This window comes from Empidonax traillii, unplaced genomic scaffold (genome assembly GCF_003031625.1).
Source record: "Empidonax traillii isolate 1590-97213 ecotype Southwest subspecies unplaced genomic scaffold, ASM303162v1 scaffold33:size3420811, whole genome shotgun sequence".
Taxonomy (NCBI): domain Eukaryota; kingdom Metazoa; phylum Chordata; class Aves; order Passeriformes; family Tyrannidae; genus Empidonax; species Empidonax traillii.
In genome coordinates, this window is record NW_020955226.1 from 1,280,311 (window position 1) to 1,295,773 (window position 15,463).

Genomic DNA, 15,463 nt, shown 5'->3' on the forward strand with positions numbered 1-15,463 from the left:
CTTTTTGTTTGAAGAACATACTGAATATTTCCTGCAATGTAAAATTCCAAAGTCTTAAGTTACTTTCTGTATCCACAGACTAATATTGTTTACATTTCCTTTACAAAAAACCTGAAGTTTCTCAAACATGTTTTAAAGGAATAATGCCTCTAACTTCAGATTTAAGTGTCAGCAAAAGTACATATCTTTAATGTTACCATGGACCATCTCTGTTTAGTATTAATTCCTTGTAGTCTCTATTCGAAATCTGCTTACATCATTCCCTTTATAAGATTAGCTACTTATCAATGCAGCCATTTTACTGATGTTATACTCCACATAGTGATAACATTAGAAGAGTCATAGAATGCTGTGATCAAACTACTTTTACTTATTATAGTACTCATATTTGTCTGTTGCCAACATAATGTGATGGTGTAAAATAATAATTTTTAAAGTTTGGATGGTATTATCGGTATGATTTATTGGTGCAGTATTATTTTATGATGGTATTGTTTTAAAAAGCATTTGTTTTCACTTTAGTCTTCCAAAAAATTTTTTTTGGCCTTTTATGGTGATTGGACATCTATGTGTACTGTACCACAGTAATAAGTAGTTTTAAAATGCACAAAAAATTCAGAAAATGCATTGGCAAGTGAGAATGCAAAATATCAGCTACTGCTCCTAAAGTAATGTGCTGCTCTTTTGGAAACAGAGAGAATTAAACTACCCTATACAACTCATAACATGTGTTTTCATGTCAATGATAATGAAAAGTTTGCATTGAAACTTTTTAGATTTAAATTTTTACTAACTTGATAGAGTAAAATTTACTTGAGACATGAAAATACATCTGTGGAGCTTGCTGTTGGTTTGGTCATGACGTTGGAAATTTATTAACACATGTTATCTGAAGTGTAATCTAAAATGCAGCCACAATGATTGGAATAATTAAACAGTACAAAGTGTGGAAGTTACTCATTCCTTACATACTGAAATTTCCCTTCAAAATTCTTATGTGTGGCTCAGAATAGTAGTCTATTAATTTCGGCAATTCCTTGTATGAAAATATAAAAATATTTTCAATAGGGAAAATGCACATGATGTAGTTTCTAATCTTGTGACCTCACCTGTAGTAGAGCAAATTTGGCATTATAGATTGTAGATAAGAAGTTATTTTAATGTCAGAGCACTGAATACATGCAAAATATTTTGATATGCATTTCAAACATTAATTTCTATTCAAAATAACTGAAACTGGAAAAAAAAAAAAACAAAAAAAAACAAAAAACATGTGGGGTTTCATTCACAGAAATTAAATGCATCCAGTTCATCAGAAGGCAGCACAGTTGATATTGGACTACCTCCAGAGGGTGAACAGCCAGAAGCAGAACCGGAAGAAGTTCTGGAGCCAGAGGCTTGTTTTACAGAAGGTAGGGAAAGCAAAATATATGCAAGACACATAGACTTTATGATATTGCCTTGCACTGAATTCTGTTTTTATTCAAAATCAGAAAGCAGCTCTGTGATTATAGTTGTAATTTCTATTTGCATTGCTGAAATAAATGACTACTGTTCACTGTAATTCCTAATAAATATTTACCTTATTCTGACATTTAAAAATTTATCATCACATTTAGGATGTGTACGGAGATTCAAATGCTGTCAAGTCAGTGTAGAAGATGGAAAAGGGAAAATCTGGTGGAATCTTAGGAAAACCTGCTATAAGATTGTTGAACACAACTGGTTTGAGACCTTCATAGTCTTCATGATTCTTCTCAGCAGCGGTGCTCTGGTAAATTAAGTGTGAAACTATTGTGACTATTTTAAGCAGCAAGCATTTAGAATTTCAGTTAATCATATAGCTGCAGGGAAAAAAAATCAGAATTTGCTATCCAATTCATAAATGTTATAATGTAAACATGTATCAGCAAGTATTTGGCATTTGCTCACAGGCTATGGAACAAATCATTTGGCAAGTTCAAAATTTAGATTTAATGGAAATAAGAAATGGTTTTATCAGGCTGGTGTTCACATACCTTCATATTGATGATAATAGCTTTTTTTCATATAAACATTGAAATAAAACCACAGCTGAGCTAGGAACTTATCAAGAGCAACTTGAATTGGTGTTAAATCAGGTACACTGAGCGAGTACTGAAGTAATTAGTTCCTCATAGCAGGAGCAAAATATAATATTCTTCCTACACTTGGTTCAATGCACAGTGATTCACTGTCATTGTAGACATTTTCTTTTGACATGAGAGTTCTCTCTACTTAGTGGGTTAGCTTGGTTTCAATTATTCATCAAAAATACTGTATCACAGAGTCATTTTTAAATCCTTCCTATAATTTTGATATAAATTTGTAGCTAACACAAAGGAAATCCTTGTGTCAGTAAGCCATTGCTGTCTGGAATGCATTGACCCTGGCTGGATACCAGGCACCCACCAAAGCTGCTCTAATCACTCCCCTCCACAAGAGGAGAGGGGAGAAAAAATATAACAAAGGGTTCATGAATTGAGATAAGGACTGGGAGAGATCACTTACCAGTTATTGTCATGGGCAAAACAGACTCGAATTGGGGGTATTAATTGAATTTATTACTTACCACATCAGAGTAGGATAACGGGAACTAAAATAAATCTTAAAAGACATCTTCCCCCTACCCCTCCCTGTTTCCCAGGCTCCACCTTCTTCCTCCCAGTAGTGCAGGGAGATGGGGAATGGGGGTTACAGTCAGTTCGTCACAGGTTGTTCCTGCTGCTGCTCAGGGAGAGATTTCCCTGCTCCACTGTGGTCCCTCTCAAGGGAGAGAGTCCTCCATGAACTTCTCCAACATGAGTCTATCCCATGGGCAGCAGTTCTCTACGAACTGCTCCAACATTGGTCATTCTTCCAGGGCATGCAGTACTTCAGGCACAGGTTGCTCCAGTGTGGGTCCCCCACAGGGCCACAGGTCCTACCAGGAAACCTGCTCCTGCGTGGGCTCCTCGCTCCATGGTGCTGCAGGTCTGAGCCAGGAGCCTGCTCCAACATGGGTTTCCTGCTTGTTCACAGTCCTCTTTCAGGCATCCCCCTGCCTTGGCGTGGGATCTCCTCCATGAGCTGCAGGTGGATCTCTGCATCCCATTGACCTCCATGAGCTGCAGAGGCACAGCTTCTTCACCATGATCTGCACCACGGGCTGTAGGGGAACCTCAGCTCTGGTGCCTGAAACACCTTCTGCCCTTCCTTCTACAGCGGCCTTGGTGTCTCCAGGGCTGTTCCGCTCACATGTTCTCACTCCACTCTTCCCTGGCCACAATTATCTCTATGCAATAACTTTTTTTCCCCTTCTTAAATATGTTATCCCAGAGGCACTACTGTAATTCGTGATTGGCTCAGCCTTGGGCCAGCGGTGGGTCCATCCTGGAGCCAGCTGGCATTAGCTCTGCCAGACATGGGGGAAGCTTCTGGCAGCTTCTCACAGGAACCACCCTTACACCACCACCTGCTACCAAAACCTGGCCATACAAGCCCAATACTTTATCCATGGAAACAAATTAAGTTTGGAGTGTGATACTACAATAAGTTTTGCATGTCGCTGTTCAGCTTAGCTGAAAGCTGAATATTGTGTTTGGACCCAGCTTTATGAAAAGTGTGAAGCAAAAGCCAAAGTTGAGGGAAGGATGTATGCCTTATCATCACATATGTTTTTTTCAATTTAAATTCTTTCTTGGCCATTATATACCCCACTGCAAATTGTGAAGATATTTAATTATATCTTGAAAAATCTCTTTCACAGGCATTTGAAGATATCTACATAGAGCAACGTAAAACTATCAAGACCATGCTGGAATATGCGGACAAAGTTTTCACTTACATCTTCATTCTGGAAATGCTTTTAAAATGGGTGGCTTATGGCTTTCAAACCTATTTCACTAATGCATGGTGCTGGCTGGACTTCCTGATTGTTGATGTATGTATTCTTTTTCATGTCCTGATTTTTCATGCTCTAAAAATCAGATTATTATGTTTTCAGGATAAGATTTCTGTTCTATTTAATGAAAACTCTATTTTAAATGTGGTTTATAATTCTTTTCAGAAAGGAAAAAATGTTTGCATATACTTGTTACTCTAGAGATGTATTGAAATTCTCTAGTTTTATGAATTTGTAATGCTTTATTGGGATAATAATTTTTACTATCTTATTTTTTTTTCATATGGAAAGGATCCTCTTCAGTTTTTGCTATACATGGAAGCAATTTCTTTAAGGGTTTCTAATATTCTAATCAATTACTGTAAGTGCCTTGTCACTTATGTGCAATATGAAAGGAAAATACTGCTAAGAATTCTCAGTTCCATTGTACTATTCAGTACTCCTGCACTTTTCACCATATTGTGAGTGACCTCAAAGAGATGCCTCATGGAACCATAGATGAGCACCCTTAGAGTGGGTTCTCAAATGCTTTTCGAAAGGCTGCACTACCAAGGAGCAGATACACATTGTCTGAGAGAGACCTGGTGAGAAGTGCATTGTGATATCAAGTCTACACGCTCAACAATGGGCACAGTGCTGGGTAGTACAAATGGAAGATTACAGGTCTTCTACCATATAGCAGATACACCCCCAATAGCCTGACTGTGATAATAGGCATCTCTCAGTTCCACAGATGTAATTCCCATGGAAAGCAAGCTAAGAAGGTGTCTTGATTCACTTATTTGCTCATTTCAAAAAGCAGCAGAATTCTATAGGAATTGCTGTGTATCTCCTAAAACTACAATGATGTGATAGGTCACGGAGTCTTTACTATACAGAGCTTGGAAAACATTAAAACTTTTAAATTGATATCAGCATTGCAAATCCTATCATAAACCATGACTATATGCACATTTAGTATTCTGTGAATGAGTCTGTACCTTTGCATAAAACAGTCATTGGCTTTATACTGGCTTAGTCATTAGATGTGTAAATTGCCATGACTAGTAGAGCTTGTATTTATCATCAAATATTTTATTCTAAATTGATAATCAGGGATTTAGTTACTTCTGTGAAGTTTATAAATAACTTCACTAGTTTTTCATGGCAACCTTACCCTGGTGCAATTTTTTTCATGAAAAAAATTAATATCCAAAGAATTCCTTTTAATCTGTGGTCAGGGGATTGAGATTAAAAAAAATTGAAAAGATCAATTTGGAGATGAAAGAATTGAGAGACTAGGAAGGATGGAAGGGAAGGGCATTAAATGGAGGGAAACAGGGTGAATTAGTTTATTTTTTCTTTATAGGGCCACTCCTTCCCAATGGCTATTATAAATACATTTCCAAGGATGATTGATGAAAGATAATTGTATTATTTATTTTACAGCTATTCTAGTTTATTTACTCATCTGCCTGCAGACCAGACCAGCGTTATGCAAGCCAGAATTGATGAAGTTGTTAAAGGAATCGCAGGGAATGTAATGAAGTGTGGATATGCCTAACAATGAAGCTTCCACCACTGTCTTAACAGTTGGTTCTCAGTCTTGATTAGTCTGGTTAAATGTGAACAGCACTGGTAGCTATGGATATTGAATGAGATTTTCTGGACATTAGAAAGTTACATTTGACCAAAGGCCAGGTCTGGATGTGGTTTTTGAGAGCTTTTACATTCTCATCAAGTTCTGAAGATATCATGGGAAGTCCTGACCTAAACTGGCCATTCTAATTCACCCAGCTTTTGAGAGTTTTCTTTTTGCATGTGACTTCATTTTTCTTTAAATACCACCAAGTATTGACTGGTGTATGTGAATGTAGAAGGCAATTTCTATACCATTCTACCAACATGGTTTCATCAACAGGTACCTAGAATATACTTTTATTCTACTTTGTCTGACTTGAAAGATCTTTCTGCATTATAGAGGGATTCCTGGAGAAAGAGGTCCAGCCTTGAATCTTCTTGAGAAGTTCAGGGCACACATCATTCCCACCATATGTCTCAAAAGGATATACAAGATGAATGAGCAATATTGCCTTTCTGTTTTTGTGTAGGTCTCTTTGGTTAGCTTAACAGCTAATGCCTTGGGCTACTCAGAACTTGGTGCGATTAAATCCCTTAGGACACTAAGAGCTTTGAGACCTCTAAGAGCCTTGTCGCGATTTGAAGGGATGAGGGTAAGACAACATGAAAAAACTGAAATGGTGCATGCATCCACGGAAACAATGCATGCAGAATACTCAGCAGCAAATCCATGCAGAAGTGCTACACTGTCATCCTGTATATTTCACATTTATCACTAGCATATAAGCAAAAGGCTTCCTCTGCTTATATGAATTCATGTGTTATTGCACACATTTTACACTTATTTCGGCTCCTTGGCCTTTCGTCCTATTTCATATTTTCATGAATGGCCCAAGGATTTATGAACTGCATGGATCTATGCAATATTACTACAAAATTCAATTTATCCCATAAAAATACATCCTACTGTAGTCAGAACAGTTTAAAAAAACCCAATACTTCCTCTTAAAAGTGTGTGCACATACACCCATGTATATATGCACATGTGTATTTCCTACAAGTATAAAGTATCATAGTCTATCAAACATCTTTTAACCTACTATTCTGTAGATCTTAGTTGGGAATGTCTGTTACAACTAAAAGTTTTATAATGAATTTGTATGTTAATAAGTAAATTGACACTGTTAAAATAGCTTCTCTCTTTCATATTAGAACTATTGCATTCTATTTAAGAAAACTTTTCTAGCATATCAGAGATTGAGCTGGTTTTATTTCTGTTTGCGTACTGCTTTCCATACTGATTCTAAAATGTTGATTATAATCTATGGAACGCTAAGGAGCCTGAAAACATATCAGGCTTTTGCTGTGAGAGTTGGGTATATTTGAGAATAACCTGTCCCCAGCTGTTCATTAGCAGCGTGGCAGTTAGCACGGCTGAGCCCCTCAGCTGCCCAGTGGGGCATGCTCAGTCTGTTCCACTGCAAAGTCAAATTGATTAGTTTAGATCACTTCTTCACTGCACTGAAATGGAAAATATCTTATGTATTCTGCTGTGACTTGAAAGCTCTAGAAATGTTTCTCTCAGGGGTAGTAGTGAATAATTGGAGACGGTAGATATTTGTAGCTGTTTGTAGTTCCAGCCACAGGAAGATGTCTGACATACACCTTTAGGGTCCATCTGTCTCTCCTGGACATACTGCCACAGATCTAAACAGCAGATGAACCTGAACTGGAACCCTATTGCTGTTATTAAAAGTGATCCTTGTGTGAGCTCTCTGCTGCAATCACTGATCTTTGGCACCCCAGGCTGTAAGCTGATTAGCAAATTTGTAAGTCAACTACAAATTGGTGAGAAGAAAAGGTGATGCTCTATGTGTGTGGAAAGTAAGAGAAGAGGCTTCAACCAAAAAGACGACAGGCTTTCATGAAACATTATAAATTCAAATAGGAAATATAATTTCCTTGCCTCCATCACGTTTCTGGAGCTTTACTAAAGCAAATTGGAAAATTTGGGGTATTTACATGAAGAGTAAGGCCTGTCTAAAACCTGAGTAGTGTCTCACTAAAAACTGCAGTAGCTGTTGGGTTTTTTTTATGACAGTGATTAGCAAAAAACCAAACCAAAAATATTACAAATTATATATCCACAGTAAATTGCCTACATAGCAATTTATTGTGGCAAGGAAAAAACAATCACTTTGCCATGAAGGTTTATTGGTAATTGTCAGTCCCATGACTTCTGTGTTGGTATAAACTTTACCTACTGATTGGATCCTGATCTGCCAACTGTATCTTTTTAAAATACTCAGATACAGAGGAGATTTATGACATTAACAAAAGATATAATAAAAAGTTAGATAACGTCAGACTAGAAATATGATCTGTATTTTTATTAGTTAAGCAATTAGCGATTGAAATTTTCCTGTGGATATAATGAATGTTGCCTTATTTAAAGGAATTAATTCTAGGTTTAGTGTCTTTAAAGATACCGTAGCTGAAGTTGATGAAGGAATTAGTATGAGAACATTTTAAGGTCTGAGGCAATTCAAGATATCTGTTCATAATATAATAATTTCATTGGTGTTTAACATATATGAACTGAAAATATGGCATAGGCACTTAAAATTACTTCCAGTGAGGATTATACTTCTCATATACAAGCAGGAAATTCCATTCTACACATATAAAATTTTTAATCCACTGTACTATCCTCTGGGATCAGGACCTGTGCCTGCCTAAACTAATAATTAATGGAAAAAATTGACCCTATGAAAAATGTGATCTTTTCTCAGCATCTTCCCATGACTATTATTGCCAGGGAGAATACACTTTAATTTTCACTTGGTACTTCATGAAAATAGCCTGTGTGGATATAATTAATCTGTCCATGCTGTGTCCTGAGCAGTATCAGTTACTGCTATGTGGTGCTAGGCACATAGACCTTTTTTTCAACCAGAAAACAACACTTCAATGTCTTTCTCATGCTTTCACTACTTTCACTTGCCCTCTTTTCTCATACCCTTACTACCAGTGGAAGCTGGGATGCGTCTGGCTCAGTTTTTCCAGTGATGCACAACTGTGTGTTTTGAGTGTCTTCAAATGATTCATATTCAAGCTGGTCCTCTATAACTTCAGGACTTAGACTAAAACTAGAGGAAGTAGGTCACCTGTAGGAATCCAGCAATTAAAGAATGAAGAACATGATTGCACCTTTCAGAGTAGCAGAAACAGGAACAGAATTCTCAGGTGAACTGAAACTGGAAGCTCGAGGACAAATATTTTTATTTCCTTAACTATCCCTTTTATTCCTGATGGATGATGTCACTTCATTTAAGAAATCTACTTATATTTTTTTAGGTAGAAGAATTGAGATAACTTTAAATAAAATTTATGTAAAAGTAGTGACTAATACATTTGGAAAATATCCCCAAATTGGGAAAACATGATCTTGCCATTTATTATTCCAGTCAAACTTGCCACTAAAATCAGTGAGCTCATGAATTTCCAATTTAAACTAATTCAGGATTGTTATTAGAATATTCATTTGCTTAGATCAAACAACTCCTTATGGCCTTCCACAGTCATGACACTGACAGTGCTGAGTACAAGCCTGGCAGCATAAGACAGCACTGTTGAAACAGTCAGAAGAGATTTATCCATCAGTCAGGGAATCCCCTCTCTACCCACTTGCTGAGTGATAAAATGCTATATTATTTTTGTTTATTGATTTATAATAGGTATTGCTAAGGGGATTTTTAGTATGATTAAGAAACTGTTCTCATCTTTTTTTAAATTTCCTCACTACAAATAACCAATTATTAAAATGTGATTTAAAATATGGGGGCAGGGGTAAGCAAACAAACAAACAAAAGGATGGCAGGTTTGGACAGCTCCTAAATTTAACATAAAAACAATTTCATTGATGTCCTATAGGATCTCAAATGTAGTCCACTGTGTGTATCACCCAAAAGAGGTAGTGTGTTGGCAGGAATGGAGCCCTGAAGGTAAAAGAGGTATTTCTCCTTTCCTTCAGCCCAGTTCAACATGTGATGGTGATGCTCACCACCCACCCTAATATTCAAAGATTTTATTTTCTGTTCTGTAAAACAGCAAGGAATGAAAGATGATCTACTTGGATGACTAATTTTATAATTAATTGAATCTATGGATGCTCTTAAAAGTAGATATAATTGTAATACCGAAATACTTTACAGGCTTAAACTACATGTTTGTATTTCAAACAGAAACAATTAGCTTAGTATACTAGAGGATCTGCCCTAGTGCCTACATCATAGAAACTAATTAATTAGAAACAATGCCATCAGTGTAATAGCTACTGTTCTGTATTTGAAAAAAAAAAAAAAAAGTCTTTGTTAGGGCTAAGGATCTGATTCAGTTGTTTTGGCAAAGTTTGCAGCAGTGCTCCACAGTTACTAAATTTTATAGAGTTATTTACAGAAAGATTGAATATAGGAATTAACTAATTTAGTGGTTCATCAATTCCATCATTAAATTAATAATTCTCATTCATAATGGACCTACTTTCTCCCTAATTTTATTTTCCTTACTGTTTTATTTTCATTCTGGCATGTTTTTAATCATTGCTCGTCATTATACATGAACTCATTTTCACATTTTTCTTTCCTGAAGCCTGATTTTTCCCAAAACTTGTTTGAGAATTAAATCAAGTCTCTTCTTCAACGTTTATCTGCCGTTTGCCTGAACCCTAACAGCTTTGGTGTGTTCAGACACTCAGCAGGTTTCCTGATTTGAACATTGCTGCTTTTCTCATTTTATATGTAACCATCCAAATGAACATGCACACATCCCTGAGTTTTATTTTTAAAAAGACTTAAAATTAATTTCAATTAAAAATTCACTCAGTAATAGATTTTAATTGTTTACATGGTAAACATGTAATATAAAAAATTTGGTTTTATTCAATCAGTGATTATAATTATTATGGACATGATTTTGCAGGCATACATTAAGTAAGTATTCTAAAAAGAATTAATAAACACTTTTTTTTGTGATTATTTTTTTAGTTTGTTTTACTGGTTTGTTCTTATTTTTCCCAGTCTTTAAAGCTACCATTTGCCACTGTTTGTATTTTTAACTTCTAATTATGTTGACATTTTATCTTTTCTCTATACTGCTTTTCTGACTTGTTCCTCTCAACAATTATAGAAGTGTAACACAGATATTAGAACTATAATAGAGTTACATTTAAGAAAGGCTGATCATGCATTTGTAAGATGCTGACACCTGTGTTCTTACAATGTCTCTCTTTGGCTACGTTTGTCCTCTAGGTGGTTGTGAATGCCCTGTTGGGAGCGATTCCATCTATCATGAATGTGCTTCTTGTTTGCCTTATATTCTGGCTGATCTTCAGTATCATGGGAGTAAATCTGTTTGCTGGAAAATTTTACTACTGCGTTAACACTACAACTGATGAGAGATTTGACATCAGCCAAATCAACAACTACAGTCAGTGTGAGGAGCTCATACAAAACAATAAAACTGCCCGGTGGAAGAATGTGAAGGTTAACTTTGATAACGTAGGCCTTGGTTATCTTTCTCTGCTTCAAGTGGTAAGTCACCACTCCTTAATTTCTATTTCTCTTTCTATATCTCTATTGTTGACTTGTAACAGTAAAAAGTTATTTTCGTTGTGATTTTTTTTTTTAAATTTAGAAATTTTGTCTGTCACTTCTTAGTTTGAATTACGAAGTGTGGGATAAATCCATGACTCTACAGAAATCATTCAAGGCCTAGAGTCTATGCTGAATATAAAAAAAAATACATAATTTAAGCCTAATGCACCTTAGCTGTATTGAAAAAAAATAACTTGCATAATAAAATAACTTTTACTTCAGATATTACTCATAATAGATCAAAGTTCTTAATAGATGCTCTGTCCTCTATAGTGAGGTACTAGAATTTGCTTGCAATTCTTGTGCATGAATAAAACATACAATAGCAGGCAAGAGTCAGCTATTAATGTTGCACTGTGCTGGTTTTTATGATGAGAGCTAGAGACACTTAGTCTTCAGGTCTTAAACAACATTTCTGACAAGCCATTTTCCAGGAAAAGTGTGATGTAAACACCAGTGTTCTTTGTATAGGCTACATTTAAAGGATGGATGGATATCATGTACGCAGCTGTGGATTCTCGTAATGTAAGTATAGTCCCTTGACTCCATTTGTTTTGACTGGATGAGTGCCAAGATTTGAGAATGTAATTTTAACATCTTTCAGAAATAACAGTAAAAATGAGAGAACAAGGAGTTATTATAATTTTGTAGTCAAAGAAAATGGTAAACCATAGGAAAAATACAAGAGACAGGGAAAGCAGAGGAGCAATCCTAAAGGATTTGATGTTCTTGATGGTACAGTTGGACCAAAATTTCTCAGTCCCACAACAGATTTAACTGCTGCCTTAAACACCTTTTCCTCCTCTTATTGTGCATTGAGGAATTATTTATATTTGGAAACAGTATGGAGGGATAAGTTTTTTTGTAATACTCATCTTTTTTAAAAGCTAAGACTTTGCTGTGCTCTGCAAGCTGCCTGACTCCTTTCTTTAGGGCACAGTACTTATTTTTAATTCAGCCCGTGCATTCTCCTACCCTTTTGCCTCCCCCTTGCTACCTTGGTCCAAGTTTTTCTCTAGTTCTAAGTAGACAACTGAATAAACTATACTGGTAAAGCTCCAGCTATACTCACAGCAGGCCTGTTGTAGCTGTACCAGTGTGCATAGCTGATCAAGAAAATATGCTCAGTCTAAACATGACTTGGTTGCCTCTCTTCAATAATCCAGTGCAGTTTCCCAAGTGCTGATAGGCCCACATCAGGGGCCTCCCACAAGATTTACAGAAAATTCCGCAGATTTACATGCTGGTGTTTCTCCTTGTCTGTAGACTCAGACAGATGGAACTTTAGTAGTTTAAATTAGTTGTGTCCTCAGTATTTATTCTACGTTCATATAGGACAGTTATATTTTTTAAAATGCGATATCAAGTTTGATAGCAAAGTTCTTTTTCAAGAATGTAACTAAATAGATTGAAAGTCAGTGGAATGGATATGTCAGAACTTGACTGTAAGAAGCAAAGATCAGTGATAGAGCCCTAAATTTTATCCAGCATATATTTTGTGCTCACTGTTAAACTAAGATTTAGTTTCTGTTTTTGCAGGTTTTGGATCAGCCTAAGTATGAAGATAACCTGTACATGTATCTTTACTTTGTGATCTTTATCATCTTTGGATCATTTTTTACCTTGAACCTTTTTATTGGTGTCATCATAGACAATTTCAACCAGCAGAAAAAGAAGATAAGTACTTCATTATTATTCTGAAAAGAAAGCAAACAGATGCTTGGGTTTGATCCACTCATGAAAACTTTATTCATTAGTTGTTTTTTTTTTTTCTTCTATGATAAATTAATATGAGCTCTGCATACTAAATACATCGAATTATTAAAGCTTACAGCATGACTTGATGACGGCTTGATGGACAATTGGCAATATATGTCTGTCCATGGTTAGTGAAATACTCATTGTCATTTTTGTGAAGATGTAGATTTGGGGCTGGAGTCTATAGTGGACTCATAAAAAGTCTATCCTGAAATAGCAAAATTAGCTATAAAAACTCTTTGCTATGCTACCTTCATGTCACAGAGCTCAGCAGTGTAGATTTCTGAACTTTAATAAAAAACTTTGTATTATCTTCATTTGTACTCTTTAGTCATTGTGTTTTGTAAACACTGCATCAAAAGGTATCAGTGTTTCAGCTGCAGAACTTAACCCTTTGTGTAGCTTATTACTTAATGGATAAAAATTATAGAAGAGGACTTTAATACCTGTCCTAAATTTTCCCACAGATGAAAATATGAACAAGAGTGATTACTACTATTATTTTTATGTAATTGATAAAGATACATGATTGTAACCAGTTTTTGTCTCTTTGGTTTACTTTGGAGGTCAAGACATTTTTATGACAGAGGAACAGAAGAAATACTACAATGCAATGAAAAAATTGGGTTCGAAGAAACCACAAAAGCCTATACCTCGACCAGCAGTAAGAATAAAAATATTTTCTGTTATTTTCACATCTGTATGAAAATTGGATTTTTTCAGTTATGCCTTAGGCTGAAATAAGTTGTAAGCTAAAACAAGAAATTATATAAGAAAAGCCTTATTTATCTCAAATACCTTTTTTTTTGTCTTTTCCCCTACCCCCCCAACAGAACAAATTCCAAGGCATGGTCTTTGATTTTGTAACAAAACAAGCATTTGATATCAGCATCATGATACTTATCTGCCTTAACATGGTCACAATGATGGTAGAAACAGATGATCAGAGTGAAGACATGGAAAACATTTTATACTGGATTAACCTGGTGTTTATCGTACTTTTCACCGGAGAATGCGTCCTGAAATTGGTTTCTCTTCGCCATTACTACTTTACTATAGGTTGGAATATTTTTGATTTTGTGGTTGTCATTCTCTCCATAGTAGGTAAGAGCAATTAATTTTTATGAAATGTCTCATTCTGTAAAAGCAGAAATATTTTTGGCATGTAAAATGTATTCATATTTTGGTTCAACTTTGTCACTAGAAAGTCTTATCCATAAAATAACTGAAAAATATATGGTAAGAAATTGTTTAGCAAGAGACTTCATACATTCCTACTTTTTTATTAGTTGAAATTAGATGTTTATTATGAATTCAGTAGAGACTTCTATGCATACATGAAAGGCAATTTTTATATAAACTTACAGTGGCAGTTGCAGGTGAAAGAGTCCAGCAATCCAAAATCCAAGAGTAAAAGCTGTGTGGGACTATTATTGGCTAGCATGCACGTAGCCCAGGCAGCAAGCTAAAACCTTTAGCTGACTTCAGAGTTTTGCTTGATCCTGGGAGGTTTCATGCCTGAGCTGGAGTGAGCAACTGGAGAAGCAGTGCTGAAGCAGATAAAGCAGCAAATAATAACTCCATTAATCTTTGCTTTACCTAGAGCAGCAAACCTGAAAGAACCTGAGTAAAACTTGTGTTATTTTAACTTTTCAGAACTCCTTGATATGCGAATTGGGTTTACTCTATTTATATCCAAACAGGATGTAGTTGTTTTTCTGCTTTGAGGCACATAAGATAATCCTCAATTCTTCTGCTCTTCAGTGAGGTTTAACAAACCTTTTTATTACCAGTTTGTTTACATTTGAATCCCTGTGTCATTAATAATGAACTTGTGTTCATGTTATTTTATGTATGATTAAGAAGTTGCAGTTCTCTACAAACATACGTGTTTTCTTTGAGTACCATAACTTGATTACATGACATTTTAATAGTACTGTACATATGACCTTTCTTCAGATTAACTGACATTATTTTTGTTACAATTAAACAGAAGGGTATTCCTCAGCATTTTTTAATACATATACACTAGTTATCAGTTTGCCCTAAAAAAAGATTGATGGTGTGTAATTGTTTTTCTCTTCACATACATTCTCATGTAATTAATACTCAAAAACATCCTTGATACAGTTTTCCATTATCCTGCAAATTACTTCAGAACTTCAGAACTGGGATTTATGAGCTTCCAGAGCATACTAAACTCTAAAGGCTTTGTAAAAACAACTGAATAGCTAGTTTTTAAAAATCTGTTTAAATATCTATTCTTCTTAAAGTTCTGCAATACTTGTAGAATAAATCTTTAGCAGTGTTTTTTAGATATAATAATAGACTTTACTGATTTAACTTGTTTTTCTCTAGGTATGTTCTTAGCTGAGATGATTGAGAAGTACTTCGTGTCCCCCACTCTATTCAGAGTCATCCGACTTGCCAGAATCGGTCGAATCCTGCGCCTCATTAAAGGCGCCAAGGGAATCCGCACTCTGCTTTTTGCTTTGATGATGTCTCTTCCTGCTCTGTTCAACATTGGTCTGCTGCTCTTCCTGGTCATGTTCATCTATGCCATATTTGGCATGTCCAACTTTGCCTATGT

The 15,463-nt window shown here is 35.6% G+C and overlaps 1 protein-coding gene across 1 annotated transcript in view; it reads left to right on the forward strand.

The window, feature by feature from the left end:
• LOC114073727 (sodium channel protein type 2 subunit alpha) overlaps nucleotides 1-15,463 on the forward strand; it is a 78,235-nt gene that overhangs the window by 59,239 nt on the left and 3,533 nt on the right. Inside the window, exons 18-27 of the mRNA XM_027911472.1 lie at nucleotides 1,292-1,412; nucleotides 1,620-1,774; nucleotides 3,767-3,940; nucleotides 5,992-6,114; nucleotides 10,771-11,052; nucleotides 11,587-11,640; nucleotides 12,655-12,792; nucleotides 13,433-13,537; nucleotides 13,707-13,977; nucleotides 15,232-15,461. Coding sequence (XP_027767273.1) covers nucleotides 1,292-1,412; nucleotides 1,620-1,774; nucleotides 3,767-3,940; nucleotides 5,992-6,114; nucleotides 10,771-11,052; nucleotides 11,587-11,640; nucleotides 12,655-12,792; nucleotides 13,433-13,537; nucleotides 13,707-13,977; nucleotides 15,232-15,461 — 1,653 coding nt within the window. The remainder of the gene's footprint in view (nucleotides 1-1,291; nucleotides 1,413-1,619; nucleotides 1,775-3,766; nucleotides 3,941-5,991; nucleotides 6,115-10,770; nucleotides 11,053-11,586; nucleotides 11,641-12,654; nucleotides 12,793-13,432; nucleotides 13,538-13,706; nucleotides 13,978-15,231; nucleotides 15,462-15,463) is intronic.